General features: G+C 41.0%; 1 protein-coding gene across 2 annotated transcripts in view; it reads right to left on the minus strand.

Annotated features, from left to right (window-relative positions):
- NSUN7 (NOP2/Sun RNA methyltransferase family member 7) overlaps positions 1-19,671 on the minus strand; it is a 63,616-nt gene extending 43,945 nt beyond the window's left edge. The window contains exons 1-2 of one of the 2 annotated variants that reach the window (XM_028492030.2): positions 19,221-19,671; positions 18,659-19,058 (exon numbers count right to left, since the gene is read on the minus strand). In XM_028492030.2, the coding sequence (XP_028347831.1) occupies positions 18,659-18,971 (313 nt within the window). In that variant the 5' untranslated portion in view covers positions 18,972-19,058; positions 19,221-19,671. Of the gene's footprint in view, positions 1-18,658; positions 19,059-19,220 lie in introns of those variants that run through there. The other variant, XM_028492031.2, reaches the window with a different exon arrangement.
- Between the last annotated feature and the right edge of the window lie 385 nt (positions 19,672-20,056).

Below are 20,056 nucleotides of genomic sequence, written 5' to 3' on the forward strand. Positions count from 1 at the left end.
ATCCGTGTCCCTTGCATCGGCAGGCGGACTCTCAACCACTGCGCCACCAGGGAAGCCCCATACCTAATTCTTAATAAAGACTCAAATTACAATGACATGATGAAATATTTGTAATCTTACGAATCCTGGACCCCTGTGACTCAGGCTCCACATGGAATCACAGTCAAAGGAGCATTATCTGAATAGTTGAAGTAGTAATAAAGGAATTCCAACCTTTAATTTATACCCCTTGAAAAACATTAAAGAGGATCTAATTTATAATGTCTTATCCTCTTTATGTTGGATATTGTTGGATTCAATTTGCTAATATTTTATTATACAGGGCACATGAGTGCTCCTTTTGTTGTAACTACTTAACTATATGTATATATATATAATATAACAAATGCTTTAATAAACAGATTTTTGTTCTATGTTTATGTTCATGAAGGATATTGGTCTATAATTTTCTTTTCATAATTATCTTTGTCAATGTTGGTATCAGGATTTAAACTCTGGAAGAGTTTGTGTTAAATTGGTGTTATTTCTTACTTAAATATTTGGTAGAACTCACTAGTGATGACATTGATAAGATGACATTTAATCTAAGTCCCAAATGACAAGGAGTTAGCCATGTAAAGATCCAGAAGAAGAGAGCATTCCAGGCAGAGGGATAATTGCAGAGGTACTAAATGAAAACACATGAACACATTTTAAAACCTCCACAGGGCACATGAGTGTTCTTTTGTTATAACTACTTAACTATATATATCATACAACAAATGCTTTCACCACTTAACAGGAAGCTAAGACAGCTTCAATTAATTCAACATTTATGGAACACCTCCTATATACACAATACACACTGAATTTCAGTTTTTATCTGGGGGATAGGAAAACTAAAAAGAATTGACAAACTTGGGAGCACAGACTCCAATTTTCATAGGAAATCTTTCAGGTATCATTACCCATATTTTAGCCACCAATTGTGGCTGTATTGTACAAGGCAATATCCCCATTTCACTTACAAGGAAAATGAAGTTTACAGTTTCACACCCTTAGTACTTGCAAACCAATTCCTATCTACTTCACAGTTTCTCCGCATGAGTCCCAATTTTTGTCACAGAAAATATACTCGTCATAAGAATGAAGGACTTGGGCTTCCCTGGTGGCGCAGTGGTTGAGAATCCACCTGCCGATGCAGGGGACACGGGTTCGTCAGACCTGCATAGGCTGTAGAACTTTGAGCAATGGAGTTGCTGGACTCCTAAAAATAGGAGCAGTTGAGCTTCCCTGGTGGAGCAGTGGTTGAGAGTCCGCCTGCTGATGCAGGGGACAGGGGTTCGTGCCCCGGTCCGAGAAGATCCCACGTGCCGCGGAGCAGCTGGGCCCGTGAGCCATGGCCGCTGAGCCTGCGCACCCGGAGCCTGTGCTCCGTAGCGGGAGAGGCCACAACAGTGAGAGGCTCACGTACCGCCAAAAAAAAAAGAATAAAAATAGGAGCAGTAGAATGAAGGCAAAGAAGACAGAACATGATTTTTCCAACACTGCAATTTTTCCTAGGGCTCTTGTCAAAACTGACAATCTCTGGGCTGTCTCTAATATTGTGCAGAATGCATTGCCTTTATATATCTATAGTTTACAGAACGTTCTCACATAGCAATATAAACATTAATTATGTATACTCTAGATAGTGCTTTCTATGTGCTAGACACTGTTCTAAATGCTTTCCATATATTAATTCATTTAACCCTCACAACAACCCTATGAATTAGGTACCATCATTATCCTATTTTATAGAGTAGGAAATGAGGCACTGACTGGTTAAGTAATATTTTCATAGTCACACAGCAAGAGTCAGATCAGGGACTCAAACCCAGGCAGTCTGGCACCCAAGTGCATGCTCCTCACCACATTATGCTGCCTATCCTCTACTCACTCTTACAACAAACCATACTGGCTAAATAAAACACACTGCTAATGACTGACGTGGGTTATCAGGACTTATTTGAAGATAGCAAACCTTACCTATCCTAGTTCAGCACAATAGCTCCAATTATCCCTAGTGCCCGACTAATTAAAGCCTCTTCTCTTTAGTCTGTTGAAGGGAACTCTTTTTTTTTTTTAATTTATTTAATTTAATTTATTTTTTTTGGCTGCGTTGGGTCTTCGTTGCTGCACGTGGGCTTTCTCCAGTTGTGGCGAGCAGTTCTTCGTTGTGGTGCACGGGCTTCTCACTGCGGTGGCTTCTCTTGTTGCAGAGCATGGGCTCTAGGCGCATGGGCTTCAGTAGTTGTGGCACACGGGCTCAGTAGTTGTGGCTCGTGGGCTCTAGAGCACAGGCTCAGTAGTTGTGGCACACGGTCTTACTTGCTCCGTGGCATGTGGGATCTTCCCGGACCAGGGCTCGAACCCATGTCCCCTGCATTGGCAGGCGGATTCTTAACCACTGTACCACCAGGGAAGCCCTGTTGAAGGGAACTCTTAATCCTCATTCCTCATGTTTCCAATGCAGAAGGCCTTCCCTAGAGAAACACCCTTGGACTCTTTCCCTACCCCTTACTTATCACTCCATGTGAAAAGAAAACTGAGCTTATTTAATTAGTGAATCTGGAAGAATGAACAGGGGCATATATCACTCCCTCCCCCTTCCAGTCTTTGTCTGCCAGTGTTTCTGCAGGAGGTGGGCATGCATTCCAGACTGCTCTTTGCCACGTGCCTTACATGAGTTGGGTGGAGGGATCTGCAATTCTTCAGCTGTGTCTGGATTAGATGGGAAGTTCTAATTCAGGAATAAAGTATTTGCAAGCCTGCTTGACTGCAGATCTAAAGCCATGTCCCCGGACATCTTTTTTTTTTTTTTTTTTTTCTCTCCATGGGTTCCAAACTCAAGTGTAGAAGGAGGAGTGCTATTTATTGGACCCCTAAAACTCACACAGTCTGTCTGATCATCCCTCCCGTTTTGGAAGAGAGATGGAAGATATTTCTTCTTTTGACTCTCCCCTAGGTTCTCCTCTACTTTTATTGTGTTCATAGAGTTTCCCTCAAATGATCCACTTTATATAATTCACTTCTAGAACTTTCATTTCAAGGATGCCAAGGCTGAGGGGGATCAAGAAAGTGGAGTAGGAAGATGTGGAGCTCACCTCTCCCCATAAACAGTTCAAAATTACTTCTACATGTGGAACAATTTTCAAGGAAAACTAACTGGAAACTGGCAGAAGAACCAAGGCGGCAAGAAACAGCTCCACATAACCAGGCAGGGACAGAAAAAAAAAAAAAAAAAAAAAAAAAAGCATCCAGATTACGCTTGTGAAACTGCAAATCAGTGAAAATACAAAAAACCACAGAGTGGTGTTTCTCATATTCTGGGAAATCCTTAAATATTATTCAGTGAGTGATCCTGGATGACAGTATCTTATCCATCACACACATTTAAGGTGTACATATAGGAGTTTTGTTGTGGAGTTCATAAAATTGAGGATTTGGGTGTGTAATGAAACCCTGGAGAGAGATTTGTCTCGTACAGGCTGAGACCACAGCTGACTGCAGCCCTCTCATGCGCCTCCAGACGCAGTGCTCATTTCTGCCTTTAAACTCTCCTGTAGAGCCAGGATTAGCCATACTACTCAGCACCTCGTGCCACCTCTGATATTGGAGGCTTACAGTATTTACCCACTTTGCATTCCATACATATTTTCTGGATGAGTAGAATCTCTCAGATTCTTCCATAAACAAGAGCAAGAAAGTCCCTGGCAAAATATAAGACTGAAATATAAATATGGCAGCCTCTGTAATATGATTAGTAATTTCAGATACTTACATGGGCAGGAAGATAACATGGATATAGAAATTTTGTAGGCATATACATCCAATTTGTAAAAAAAAAAAAAAAAAAAAAAAATCAAGGCATCTAAAAATAAAATCTGGAAGTCAAAACCAGGTTTTACAGGTTTCATGTCTTTTCTTAAGCCAGTCTTTCCACCACCCTTCCACTCAAGCCCTTCTTCCTTTGAAGTCCAGCCTCTGTCATCAGATGCCTTTCTGTCTATCCCAACTTTCAGTGATTTTTCCCTCCTCTTGAGTTTCTAGAATAGCTACTACCTCTTCTCGTCTCTCTCAAAGCAATAATTTAAGCTTTTTATCGCCACAATGAGAACTAAATAATAGACCTTTTCCCTTCCTGTGTCCATTTCTCTATATACTAAGCAAGATATTCCCACCCCTACCTTCCACATACCAGGAAAATCCTACTCATTCCTCAAGGTCAGATCAGCACAGTTTCTTCCTCCTTTTTTACACCTGCTTGGTCTCTCTTCCCTTCTACTCCAGTTAATTATTTCCTCCTCCATGCCCCCAAGTAAATTTTTCCATGGAGCAAAAATAGCACTTATATTACTGTGAAGTTGTTAAGATTAAAACTCAAATGGGCCACTAATACTGCCTGACATCTTTTGTTGTTCAATCCATTCCACAATAACAAATTAAACTGTCTCCTCTTCCTTCAAATCTCTGAAACAGTCTTGTTCCTTCTGGTATTTAGCATATGAACTTGCCTCTTAGTTTAAAGAGAAGGTAGAGACTACCAGATGAGAATTCCCACACACCAACAGTTTCCCTAATAGTAAATACACAAAACAACACACACTGAACCCTTACTATCCTCCTGTCTTGTTACAGTGGAGGATGTGCCCCTTCTTCTATCTAAGGTTAATCTCTTTGGATACCATCATTTTTCATCTTCTCATGAGCTATATATATTTGTCATCCCTTTTTTCTTCCCTTGTTTAATCAAACGCTCAGTGGGGTTCTATCATTTGGCTCTTGCTATGGTCTGAATGTTTGTGTCCCCTGCAAAAGTCATATGTTGAAATCCTAATCTCAGTGTGATGGTCTTAGGAGGTGGGGCCTTTGGGAGGTGCTTAGGTCATGAGCATGGAATGGACAAAGACAGCTCTTAAACGTACATAAATCTCTTCCATTTCAAAAACAAAAATATTGATCCTCGCTCAACCCTTCATTCCTCCATTCCTACCCCAGTTCCTCAGCATCTCTTTCAGACCTTTTACAGCTGAACAGTTACAGGGTTGCCTATACCTGCTGTCACCATTTCCTCATCTCCCACATACTCAATCTACTTCATTCTGGCATGGAGTGGCCTTTCCATACCTCTTTCCCATCACCTTCTACCATGTGCCCTCTCCATAGGATTGCAAAATTTAGCAAATAAAACTACAGGATGCCCAGTTAAATTTGAACTTCAGATAAACAATTTTTAGCAGATATTTAGATGTAATATGGGACACACTTACATGAAAAAAGTATTTGTTATTTATCTGAATTTCAAATTAGTTGACCTGTGTTTTACTCAGCAACCCTACCTCTTCTATACAGTACAATCTAACCATTCTGGATGTCTTCTGGTCCTTTGAATTTGGAATGTTTTCCATTGTCACAGGACTTTTACAGTTGTTGGTTGTATTCATTTCCTACAGCTGCTGTAACAAAGACCCACAAACTAGGTGGCTTAAAACAAGAGAAATTTATTGTCTCACAATTCTGGAGGTTAGAAGTCTGAAGTCAAGGTATTGGCAGGGTTATGCTCTCTCTGGAACCTCTAAGGAAGCATCCTTTATTTTGCATCTTCCTTCTGGTAGCTGCAGATAACCCTTGGCTTGTAGCAGCATAACTTCAATTTCTGGTTCAATCTTCACATGGCCATCTTCTCTGTGTCTTCTGCTCTTCTTATAAGGACACCAGTCATGTTGAATTAACAACCCACCCTTCCCCAGTATGACCTCATCTTAATTTGATTAATTCCATTGGCAATGACTATACTTCCAAGTATAATCACATTCTGACATATTGGGGGTTCTGACTTCAACATATATTCTAGGGGGACACACGTCAACCCATTACCCTAGTCCTTCTGTTAGGAATATTCTGTTTCCTCCTATTTCCCTAGGCACACCTACTCACTTCTACCCACTCTTTAGATGTCAATTAACAATTCTGATTTTTCTGACTAAATCTTATCCCCCAATTTTGTACTTTTATAGGACCATGTACTTCTCTTCACTGCACTTTTAGATTCTATATGATGAGTCTACATGCACCTGGCTGGTAATCTGACAAATGTGTGTGTTCTCCACTGGACTGTACACTCCACAAAGGCAAGAATGAGGTCTATTTGACTCATTATACATCCTTGGCTCTGAGCATAGTGCCTTATACTGAGTAGGTAGGTACTTAATGAAGACTTGTCCTATGAATGAAGAAATCAATGCACGAACTATTTTACAGAACAAATGACTTGAGGGCAGAACAGAATCTTTATATTCACAAAGCCTGGTAGAGACCTGACAGGAAATCGATCCGGGAAGATCCCACATGCCGCAGAGCAGCTGGGCCCGTGAGCCATCGCCGCTGAGCCTGTGCGTCCAGAGTCTGTGCTCCGCAATGGGAGAGGCCACAACAGTGAGAGGCCTGGCCGCTGAGCCTGCGCACCCGGAGCCTGTGCTCCGTAGCGGGAGAGGCCACAACAGTGAGAGGCTCACGTACCGCCAAAAAAAAAAGAATAAAAATAGGAGCAGTAGAATGAAGGCAAAGAAGACAGAACATGATTTTTCCAACACTGCAATTTTTCCTAGGGCTCTTGTCAAAACTGACAATCTCTGGGCTGTCTCTAATATTGTGCAGAATGCATTGCCTTTATATATCTATAGTTTACAGAACGTTCTCACATAGCAATATAAACATTAATTATGTATACTCTAGATAGTGCTTTCTATGTGCTAGACACTGTTCTAAATGCTTTCCATATATTAATTCATTTAACCCTCACAACAACCCTATGAATTAGGTACCATCATTATCCTATTTTATAGAGTAGGAAATGAGGCACTGACTGGTTAAGTAATATTTTCATAGTCACACAGCAAGAGTCAGATCAGGGACTCAAACCCAGGCAGTCTGGCACCCAAGTGCATGCTCCTCACCACATTATGCTGCCTATCCTCTACTCACTCTTACAACAAACCATACTGGCTAAATAAAACACACTGCTAATGACTGACGTGGGTTATCAGGACTTATTTGAAGATAGCAAACCTTACCTATCCTAGTTCAGCACAATAGCTCCAATTATCCCTAGTGCCCGACTAATTAAAGCCTCTTCTCTTTAGTCTGTTGAAGGGAACTCTTTTTTTTTTTTAATTTATTTTATTTAATTTATTTTTTTTGGCTGCGTTGGGTCTTCGTTGCTGCACGTGGGCTTTCTCCAGTTGTGGCGAGCAGTTCTTCGTTGTGGTGCACGGGCTTCTCACTGCGGTGGCTTCTCTTGTTGCAGAGCATGGGCTCTAGGCGCATGGGCTTCAGTAGTTGTGGCACACGGGCTCAGTAGTTGTGGCTCGTGGGCTCTAGAGCACAGGCTCAGTAGTTGTGGCACACGGTCTTACTTGCTCCGTGGCATGTGGGATCTTCCCGGACCAGGGCTCGAACCCATGTCCCCTGCATTGGCAGGCGGATTCTTAACCACTGTACCACCAGGGAAGCCCTGTTGAAGGGAACTCTTAATCCTCATTCCTCATGTTTCCAATGCAGAAGGCCTTCCCTAGAGAAACACCCTTGGACTCTTTCCCTACCCCTTACTTATCACTCCATGTGAAAAGAAAACTGAGCTTATTTAATTAGTGAATCTGGAAGAATGAACAGGGGCATATATCACTCCCTCCCCCTTCCAGTCTTTGTCTGCCAGTGTTTCTGCAGGAGGTGGGCATGCATTCCAGACTGCTCTTTGCCACGTGCCTTACATGAGTTGGGTGGAGGGATCTGCAATTCTTCAGCTGTGTCTGGATTAGATGGGAAGTTCTAATTCAGGAATAAAGTATTTGCAAGCCTGCTTGACTGCAGATCTAAAGCCATGTCCCCGGACATCTTTTTTTTTTTTTTTTTTTTTCTCTCCATGGGTTCCAAACTCAAGTGTAGAAGGAGGAGTGCTATTTATTGGACCCCTAAAACTCACACAGTCTGTCTGATCATCCCTCCCGTTTTGGAAGAGAGATGGAAGATATTTCTTCTTTTGACTCTCCCCTAGGTTCTCCTCTACTTTTATTGTGTTCATAGAGTTTCCCTCAAATGATCCACTTTATATAATTCACTTCTAGAACTTTCATTTCAAGGATGCCAAGGCTGAGGGGGATCAAGAAAGTGGAGTAGGAAGATGTGGAGCTCACCTCTCCCCATAAACAGTTCAAAATTACTTCTACATGTGGAACAATTTTCAAGGAAAACTAACTGGAAACTGGCAGAAGAACCAAGGCGGCAAGAAACAGCTCCACATAACCAGGCAGGGACAGAAAAAAAAAAAAAAAAAAAAAAAAGCATCAGGTTGGGAACTGAGCCCCCGGGAGCGACCTCTGTAAGGAAGAGAAGGTCCACACAGGTGGACCCTCACCCTGGGGAGTAAGCAGGTCTAACCACAATCTGGGCATCCCAGTCCTGGGGTCCTGCGCAGAGAAGACAGGCCCCCTTGTCTGCTGAGAAATCCACTGGGACAGACAGAGGGCTGGAGAAGCCTAGGCTCTACACGTGAGGAGTGACCACATGCTGGCTTGCTGAGAACCAGGGCAAAGAGAGCCTTGCACTGGCAACTGCCACCTTGCCCCACTTCCCAATCCAAAGGGGCGAACATCCTGGCCCCATTCACTCCACACCACAGCCTGGCATGAAATCTGGGCAGAGACTCAGTGTAGCTGCATAGAGACAGACCGGGGCACCTGGGTTGTGATCCAGGTGGAGCCGCAGAGGCCACTGTCAGCATGCATGTGAGGCAGCGCCACAGGAGCCTTCACTGGCTAAGTGCTGAATCTTGGGCATATAGGCCCTAGGAGAGAACTCAATCTAGCTACCGCAGAGGTAGCTGAGAGGTCCTGGGGCGTGGTCTGGGTGGAATGGTGACAACCACTGTCAGCAAGCTCAGGAGTAGCAGTGGTTAGTCTCCTAGCAAGAATACCCCAGTGTGCCCACACCACACCGCAGTGTAGCACTAGATATGGGGCAGACAGGTCCTGGGAGTGTGCCACAGAGGCAGCCCAGACCTCAGGCAGCAGCACAGCGACCTCAATTCCTGCAGCCACAACACCCCGACCCTCATCCCCAGCCTACTCCACACCATAGCCTTTAAGTAGATCTGAGACAAACACAACAGAGAAAGGGACACAACCCTGGGCTGCTTCTGAGTGGAACTATGGATGCCTACACAGGCAGCACATAGGTGCTCTGCGACCGCGTGGGAGTCACTTGCTTCAGAAATCACCTCCTTTGGGGCACAGCACATACTCAAGGGCAATGGAGTCTGACTGAACCCAACCCTCAAGCCTTCTACCCCAACAACTGGGGAGCAGACCCTGCCCCTGACAGGGCAGTGACAGCCACAGAGCAGAGAGAAAGCCCTGCCTCACATCCAGTACAGGCTCTGGACACCAGAATACCAGCCACACTCCCATCAAGGGGATAATGGCCAGCACACCCTGAGGAAAGATGCGGCTGAAGTCCATACCAAAACCAGCCACTGCGCCAAAAACACTGGACACACACAATCTACGCGGGGACACTCCCACATAAAAACACCCTTCAAGACCACCGTAGATAACTGTTCCTCCTAAATTCATAGAGACAGAGAAAGTTAAGTAAAACAAAAAGGCAGAGGAACTACTCCCAATTAAAAGAACAAGAGAAATCCCCTGAAAGAACAGATAATAGAACAGAGCCCACTAGTCTACCAGACCCTGAGTGCAAAAAGGAGATAATAAAAATTCTAACTGAATTAAGAAAGAGTATCAATAGAAATGCACATCACTGTAATGAGGAACTAGAAGCTATAAAGATGCACCAATCAAAAATAGACAATTCAATTGCTGAGATTAAAAACCAATCTAGAAGCAATGAAGAGCAGACTAAATGCCACAGAAAAATGAATAAGTGACCTGGAAGACAGCATAATGGAAATCACTAAATCAGAAGAGCAGACAGAAAGACAATGAAAAAAAAAATGATAGCAACATAAAAGATTTATGAGATAATACAAAACGTGCCAATGGATGCATAATAGGTGTTCCAGAAGGGAAAGAGAAAGAGAATTGAAAGTGTAATTGAAGAAACTATGGCTGAAAACTTCCCAAATCTAAACAAGGAAACAGATATCAGGTACAGGAAACACAGAAGGTCCCAAACAAGATGAACCCAAAGAGACCCACACCAAGACATATCATAATTAAAATGACAAATTTATTTTATTTTATTTTATTTGGCCACACCACACAGCTTGCAGGATCTCAGTTCCCTGACCAGGCATCAAACCCGGGCCACAGCAATGAAAGTGCCAAGTCCTAACCACTGGACCACCAGGGAATTCCCTAAAATGACAAATTTAAAAATAAAGAAAGGATTCTAAAGGCAGCAAGAGAAAAACAAAGAGTCAGTTACAAGGGAACCCCCATATGGCTATCAGCAGATTTCTCTGCAGAAAACTTCGCAGTCCAGAAAGGAGTGGCATTATATATTCAAAGTCCTGAAAAGGAAAACCTGCAACCTAGGATACTCTACCCAGCAAGATTATCATTTAGAACAGAAGAAGAGAAAAAATTTCTTAGACAAGCAAAAACTAAAAGAACTCAGCAATATTAAACCTACCCTAAAAGAAATATTGAAGGATACTCTCTAAATAGAAAAGAAGCAAGAAACTATAGGAAAGGGAAAATCACAATAGGAAAGGCAAATATATAAAAGGATTGAAGTTCACTTAAGTCCGTACACAGATTAAAAAACAATCAAAAAATTGTAAAAGCAATTATAACTACAACTAACAGTAAAAAGATATGCATGAACATGTAAAATAGGACAGCAAAATCACAAAATGTGGGTGAGGGAAGTATAAAAATACAGATCGTTTAGAATGTGTTTGAAGTTGAATGACTATCAGTTTAAAGCCAGTAAACACAGCTGTGAGTTAACATACTTGAACTCCATGGTAACCACAAATTTAAAATATACAGTAGTTTCACAAGAACCAAAAAGAAAGTAACTCAAGCATACTACAAAAAAAAATTATCAAACCACAAAAGGAAAAACAAAAAGAAGAAATAAAGAACTATAAAAACAACTGAAAAACAAGGATTAAATGGCAATAAGTACATACCTATCAATAATTACCTTAAATGTCAATGGACTAAATACTCCAATCAAAAGACATAGCGTGGCAGATTGGATGAAGAAACAAAAACAAAAAACAAGAACCCGTAGTGTGCTGCCTACTAGAGACTTCCTTCAGGGTGAAAGACACACAGACTGAAAGTGAGGGGATGAAAATAGACAGTTCATGCAAATGGAAACACAAAGAAAGTGGGGGTAGCAATATTCACATCAGACAAAGTAGACTTTAAAACAAAGTCCATAAAGAAGGGCATTATATAATGATAACGAGATCAATACAAGAAGATAATATGCTCGTTAACATATAATCCTCCAATACAGCAGCACCTAAACATATAAAAGAAACACAAACAGACATAAAGGGAGAAACTGACAATACAATAGTAGCCAACCTTAACACCCCTTTTGACATCAATGGACAGATTATCCAGACAAAAAATAAGTAAGGCAACAGAGGTTCTAGGTGACACAATCAGTTGAACTTAATTGATATCTACAGAACACTACATCCAAAAAAACCAGAATACAGATTCTTTTCAAGGGCACATGAAATGTTCTCTAGGACAGACCACATACTAGGTCATAAAACAAGCCTCAACAAATTTAAAACAATAGAAATTATTTGAAACATCTTATCTGACTACAACAGTATGAAACCAGAAATCAACCACAGAAAGAAAAACAGGAAAAGAATGAACACATGGAGACTAAACAACATGCTACTACAAAACTAATGGCTCAACAATGAAATCAAAGAAGAAATCAGGAAATGCCTCAAGACAAGTGAAAATGAAAACACAACCTTACAAAATCTATGGGATGCTGCCAAAGCAGATCTAAGAGGGACATTCAGAGTGAATCAGGCCTTCCTCAAGATACAAGAAAAATCTCAAATGAACAACCTAACCAACCACCTAAAAGAATTAGAAAAAGAAGAACAAACAAAACCTAAAGTCATCAGAAGGAAGGAAATAATAAAAATCAGAAAAGAAATAAATAGAGATCAAGAAAACAACAGAGGGACTTCCCTGGTGGCACAGTGGTTAAGAATCTGCCTGCCAGTGCAGGGGACATGGGTTTGATCCCTGGTCCAGGAAGATCCCACATGCCACAGAGCAACTAAGCCCGTGCACCACAACTACTGAAGCCTGCGTGCCCCAGAGCCTGCATGCCACAACTACTGAGCCCACACGCTGCAACTACTGAAACCCATGTGCTCTATGGCCCGCATGCCGCAAGTACTGAGCCCACGTGTGCAACTACTGAAGCCCGTGCTCCTAGAGCCCTTGCTCCGCAACAAGAGAAACCACCACAATGAGAAGCCTGTGCACCACAACAAAGAGTAGCCCCTGCTCGTTGCAACTAGAGAAAGCCCACGTGCAACAACAAAGACCCAACGCAGCCAAAAATAAATTTTTAAAAATAAAATAAAGTAAAATAGAAAACAACAGAAAAGATCAATAAAACCAAGAGCTGTTTTTTGGAGAAAGATAAACAAATTCAACAAACCTCTAGCCAGGTTCAACATGAAGAAAAGAGAGAAAACCCAAAAAAACAAAATAAGAAATGAAAGAGGAGAAGTAACAGCTGATACAGAAATACAAAAAAATCATAAGAAAATACTATGAACAGTTATATGCCAACAAATTGGACAACCTAGAAGAAATGGACAGTTTCTAAAATCATAAGACTTGCAAGAACTGAGTCCAGAAGAAACAGATAATTTGAACAGAACAATCATCAGATGTGAAATAGAGTCTGTAATTAAAAAAAAAAAACTCCCTGCAAACAGAAGTCCAGGAGCAGACAGCTTCACTGGGGAATTCTACCAAACATACAATGAAGCAATTATACCGATCCTTCTCAAAATATTCGAAAAAATTGAAGAGAAGGGAACACTGTGAAATTCATTCTATGAAGCCACCATCACTCTGATACCAAAACCAGAAAAAGACACTACAAAAAAAAGGAAATTATAAACCAATATCTTTTAGGAATATAGATGCAAAAATCTTCAAAAAAATATTAGCAAACTGAATTCAACAATACATAAAAAGGATCATACATCATGACCAAGTGGGATTCATTCCAGGGACGTAAGGATGGTTCAACAAATGCAAATCAATCAGTGTGATACACCACATTAACAAAAGGAAAGACAAAACCACAAGATCATCTCAAAAGACGCAGGAAAGCATCTCATAAAATTTGAGATTATTCCTAATAAAAACTCTCACCAAAGTGGGTATAGGGGGAAAATATCACAACATAATAGCCATTTATGACAAACCCACAGCCAACATAATACTCAACAGTGAAAAGCTGAATGCCTTCCCACTAAATTCTGGAACAAGACAAGGATGCCCACCCTCACCACTTCTACTCAACATAGTACTGGAAGTCCTAGCCCCAACAATCAGATAAGAAAAAGAAATAAAAGGTATCCAAATTGGAAGGGAAGAGGTAAAACTTACACTATTTGGAGATGACATGATACTCTATATAGAGAATCCTAAAGTCTTCACACAAAAACTATTAGAACTAATAAATGAATTCAGCAAGGTAGCAGGATACAAGATTAATATACAGAAATTTGTTGCATTTCTTTACACTAACAATGAAAGAGAAAATTTTAAAAGTTATATCATTTATTGCATTAAAAAAAACCCTAGGAATAAACTTAACCAAGGAGGTGAAAGACCTATACACTGAAAATTATAAAACACTGATAAAGGAAACTGAAGATGGTTCAAAAAAATGGAAAGGTAGTCCATGCTCTTGGATTGGAAGAATTAATATTGCTAAAGTGAAGCACTCTACATATTTAATGCAATCACTATCAAAATACCCATGACATTTTTCAAGAACTAGAACAAATAACCCTAAAATGGATATGGAACCACAAAAGGCCCAGAACTGCCAAAGCAATCCTAAGGCAAAAGAACAAAGCTGGAGGTATAACCTTTCCAGACTTTAGACTATACTACAAAGCTACAGTAATCAAAACAGTGTGGTATTGGCACAAAAACAGACATATAGATCAATTGAACAGTATAGAGAGCCCAGAAATAAATCAATATACCTGTGGTCAACTAATCTATAACAAAGGAGACAAGAATATACAATGGAGAAAAGACAGCCTCTTCAGCAAGTGGTGTTGGGAAAACTGGACAGCCACCTGTATCAATGAAATTACAACACTCCCTCACACCATACATAAAAATAAGTTTGAAACGGCTTATATTACTAAATATAAGACATGACACCATAAAACTCCTAGAAGAGAACATAGGCAAAACATTCTTGGACATAAATCGTAGCAATATTTTCTTAAGTCACTCTCTCAAGGCAATAGAAAAAAAAAAAAAGCAAAAATAAATAAAGGGACCTAATCAAACATAAAAGGTTTGACAGCAAAGGAAACCATCTGCAAAACAAAAAGACAACCTACGGAATGGGAGAAAATTATCTGTAAACAATGTTACCAACAAGGACTTCATAGTCAAAATATACAAACAGCTCATACAACTCAGTACCAAAAAAACAAACAAGCCAATCACAAAGTGGGCAGAAGACCTAAATAGACATTTCTCCAAAGAAGACATACAGATGGCCAACAGGCACATGAAAAGACACTCAACATCACTGATTATTACAGAAATGCAAATCAAAACCACAACGAGGGCTTCCCCGGTGGCGCAGTGGTTGCGCGTCCGCCTGCCGATGCAGGGGAACCGGGTTCGCGCCCCGGTCTGGGAGGATCCCACATGCCGCGGAGCAGCTGGCGAGGTATCACCTCACACTGGTCAGAATGACTATCATCAAAAAGTCTACACATAATAAATGCTGGAGAGGGTGTGGAGAAAAGGGAACCCTTGTACACTATTGGTGGGAATGTATATTGTTGTAGCCACTATGGAAAACCATATGCAGGTTCCTTAATAAAACAAAAAATAGATCCATATCATCCATCAATCCCACTCCTGGGTATATATCCAGAAAAGATGAAAACTCTAAATCAAAAAGATACACGCACTCCAATGTTCATAGCAGCACTATTTATAATAGCCAAGACATGGAAACAACCCAAGTGCCCATCAACAGATGATTGGCTTAAGATGCGGTGTGTGTGTATATATATACACAATGGGATGTTACTCAGCCATAAAAAAAGAATGAAATATTGCCATTTGCAGCAACATGGATGGACCTATAGAACATTACACTTAGTGAAGTAAGTAAGACAGAGAAAGACAAATACTATCTGATATCACTTATACATGGAATCTAAAAACAATACAAATGAATCTATATATAAAACAGACTCACAGACATAGAAAACAAACTTATGATTACTAAAGGGAAAAGGGGGAAAAGGAGGGACAAATTAGGAGTATGGGATTAACAGGTACAAACTACTATACATAAAATAGATAAGCAACAAAGATTTACTGTATAGCACAGGAAGCTATATTCAATATCTTGTAATAAGCTGTAATGGCATATAATCTGAAAAAAAAAATAACTGAATCACTAGCTGTAAACTGAAACTAACAGAATATTGTAATTCAACTATACTTCAGTTTTAAAAAAAAGAACACCAAGGCCCTCTTATAATTATAAATATAGGTACATGGGGTTTTTGTATCTGTGGAAGGAGGGAAACTTGACAACCTTCATAGATGTTGTCATACATTGTTGCTGGGAGAATTAAGCACTGTCCGTAAGACTTCTTTGAGAAAGGACAATAGAAAGCTGTACCTGGTCTCTTCTGGACTTTGTCCTGTGTATATTTTTCTGGTGCTGATCTTAATCTTTTTCCTTTCATTGTAGTAAACTGTAACCATGAGTATAACAGCTTTACTGAGTTCTGTGAGTCCTTCTAGTGAAACATTGAACTTGAGGGTGGTCTTGGGGATCCCTGACTACACATACTTATTCCCAAAGCCATAACCAGACCATATATTAAGTATTTGCTAGGTTTTTCACTGACAGGTTACATGATTTTGAAATGACCAAGTTAATGCCACAGCCAGTTCCTCGGACTGAGAGGTCATCAAATACTATTTACAACTAGAGAGGTTGGAGAAAGAATTACGCCAGGAATAATATCGACAATTTCAGGAACATCTCTTTCCTCAATTTTTTTTCTTAATGGGTTGTTCATTAATTTATTTTTTAAGAAATCATTTTGCCAGTTTTCCTTCTGTTTTAATATTTAATAGTCCTTGAAACATCCAGAGATACTTTTAAAGAATAAATTAGCTGCTAGTACTCTACTTCTTTGACGTAAGTCAAAGGAATAAGTTAATAGGAATAGGTTACTCTTCATTACCTTCTTTAGCAGAAAATTGACCTTGCAGTTATTTAGCAGAGTGAGACTAGTGGTGGTCATTTCAACAAACATGATTCTGAGCCCTTTAAACCTTTAAAAGATTAATCAGAAAAATACACTCTCTGCTTTGAAAGACCTTATACACAAAGGACATCAACAAAAGGGCAAATAATAAAACTGGAAAACATAAAACACAACCAAAAAAATGCACTTAACATTTGTATAATTAGATTTTTTTCTTTATACTTCCTTATAAAGATATGGTAATATGATCCAATTATCTGTTCACAAATTCACAAACAAAAGAGACCATTACCCAAGCTCTCTTTAGTTTGTACATTAACCTTTTCAGCTTTACTGCTCCTATAAAACCTTAGAGAAGAAATCCTCAGTTTTCTTTCCTGAACCATGATTCCCTGAACCTATACTGTATAAGCCAGATGTGAGTTTACAAATTACATGTGAAAGTATTGATAGAACACTGATAATACAAAAGACAAAAGTGAAATGCATAAGAGTCTCCAATATTTTAAAGCAAAATATCAGGTTCTTAATTATCTTGGAAACCCACTGAACTTAGGAATTCTAGTTTTATTCCATTTGAACATTTAGAAATTATTCAGATGATAATTTAAAGCAAGATATTATTATCATTAAGAAAATAATAGTTGTACCAAGTAAAAAACCAAAGCCATCTCATCTTAGAATCTGAACTTATAAAAATGAACATTTCAAGGAAAAGTAGGTTTATAAAGGTCTATGACAATAATTTATCTAAATGGGAATTTCTGGGTTATTAAAAAATGTCAGTCACAAGACCCTTTCATAAAACATAAATATAGATCAAGAGAAAGAAAAAGATAATCTACCATACACATCACTATAGCATGACCATCTAGTCAATGCATTAATTTTACAAAGAATAATTTCAGGCTTTTATAATTGATTTCTAAAGGTAAGATTCAATATTCTTATCGGGGAAAAAATTGTCTATAATAGAATTTTGGCATTACCATTAAATATCAACTAATCAACATAAATGCCTAGTCTGCATTTCATTGTTGCAAGGAGAAAATGTTCAAATGTTCACCTGACTCATGATTTAAAGTACAACACTCTGGTTGGTCTTTAAATCTGCATTTTAAAAAGGAAGAGGAGGGAAGGGATGAAATAGAATCTGAAAGATTAAACTGGAGGAGGGAAAAATGGCTAAGATAGATTTTAAAAGAAAAAAAAAGATCACAAGCAGAAAATAAAGAAATGAAAGCCAAAGAGTAGTTGCCTCTTAACATCATATAAATTTTTCTGTGATGGCAAATTCCTGGCTTCAGAGTTGAGCTACCTCATGTCTGCAGACAACCAAAAATATACATTCGTATCTGAGTAATTAATGAAACATTTTAATTCACTGAACAATTGTTAACTGCCTCTGTGCAAGGATGTACAAGGCCCAGTAAGTACTAACACTAAGGAAACACATGCAAATGAGTGATGCCCTTTCTGGGTGACTCTTTAGGAAGCTCATCATTTCAGCCAGGCTGCTAACACTCCTAACATTTCTGGAACTTCTTTTGGAATACTCAGTACACAAACCAATATAAACCTTATAGTTTATATTGTATTAGAGTTTATAGCTAGTACAGAAACATATCTCCAGGCCCTTTGACTGCTCTCACAGTAAAAATATTTGATTCTGTACTGGAGTCAACTCCATACTCAGAAGTTGATCATTACCCACCATTGAGGGAATCTGCAATATTACACCTCAAATCCTGGCGGCAAGTGAGAAAGGGGACTTTTACAAAAATTTGAAAAAATAAATTTACAAGCTTCCAAAATTAAAGCGAATGGCAGTGAATCGGATCATCTTAACTTGATTTAATTTTGACCCATCTAAGGACAAGGCACGGTTCTAGGCACAGGGAAATCTGCAGAGGAAAAAACGTTTCTGGCCTGAAAGAGCTTGTTGTACAGGGAAACTCTCCTAATGCCTGGACATTTGCAACTGACCAAAGATATTCATAAGCCTAAAAACAAAACCTGGTGTGTGCATGAGGGGGCAGGAAGGGGGACTGCACTCCACAAATTCTCTCATTATTTTCCGTTAGTGCTGTCAAAACGGGTACTACTCACACTTCAGGGCACTGAAAGCCAGCTCATAGGACAAACGCTGAAAGGATTCATCCTCAGACTCGGTGGAGGACGGCAGAGGCTCATTCCCATACTTTATTAAGACTTTCTCTGGTGACTTTTCGAATCGAATGCCCTGAAAAATGTTCGCTGCCATAATGTAAACGGAGTCCGGATAGCCAGTTTTTTCGGGCAAACCAGCTGACGTTTTTTCGCTGTATGCTGTGTCCCCTGACAGTGCCAGGGAAGAGAGTTGGGAGATGTCCTCGGTAGTTTTTTCTTCCGAAAACTCCACTTCACTGGCGGAGTTAAGCATGTTTGCCCCTTCACTGTCGTAACTCAAGCTTGAAATACAATTCAGATGTCCCAGGAAATGGTTTTCCTTGTACCTTAAGCATCGTCTCTGAAAAGAAAAGATTATCTCAGTAAATCACTATTTCTGCAGGACCACACTTGGGGGCCCACCTCGTGTGGCCCTGAAGACCAAGAAGTGGCATTTACTGGCCGACTCGAGCATCCCATACTTCGAGTCGGGCAAGTCCCAACGAAACCTCCACACACTCACAAAAGGAGAGGGGTGGAGACGGCTCCGAATCTCCTCCGAAGCGACGAGACTTTTACCGAAGCCCGTTTGGGAGCGTCTGCGGCCCCTCGGGCGCTCCTTTCACTGGCTCCCGCGAGTCCTCCCTCACCCCAGAGGGCGGAGGTTCCCCGGGGCTTTGGGGACAGAGACGCCGCAGGCGCAGCTGCAGCACTTCGGGCACCTGTGGCTGGTGCCTGAAACAGCGCCCTCGGGAGCCCCGGGACTGCGGGGCTGCGGCGGCGACCCGCGCCGGCAGTTTGGTTCAAATGAGCCTCTCCCACCCGTCAGGGTCAGGGCAGGGGGGTCGCGACCCCGGCTCTCGCTTCGCTCCGGTTCCCGGAGGGAGGACGCGCCTCAGGGCTTCGCCCGCCCGTACGCTGTCGCCCTTGACGGACGCGGCGGCGGAGCACGGTGAAGCGCGAGGCTGGTGAACCAGTCGACTCAGGCCGCGGAAAGGTAGGCCTCCCCCGCCTATAGCAGTCCGCCGGCCCAGGACTCGGGTCTCCTTGGCAACCAAGGTGGGGGAGGGAACGCCGCCGGAGGGCAGGGCAGTTCCCGCGGGATTTGGCCAGAGCCTACTTTTTCTCAGCGAGCTGCTCTTCCTCCTTGGTCCCGGGACGCTTGTTGTCAGCCCTTCGTGGAGTTGAAGGCCCTTGCACAGTTGGACCGCGCAATCCTGAGCGTCCTCGACTTCCCCAGATTCACAGGTGGCCCCTTTTCCCCAACACGCCCCCTGCGGTCTCCTTGAAAGCGAGAATTTTGTATCGCTGACAACACCCAGTTTAGCGGATTTAGCGGGGGCGCAGGAAATGTTAAAA

The sequence above is a fragment of the Physeter macrocephalus genome, chromosome 7 (genome assembly GCF_002837175.3).
Source record: "Physeter macrocephalus isolate SW-GA chromosome 7, ASM283717v5, whole genome shotgun sequence".
NCBI classification, from domain to species: domain Eukaryota; kingdom Metazoa; phylum Chordata; class Mammalia; order Artiodactyla; family Physeteridae; genus Physeter; species Physeter macrocephalus.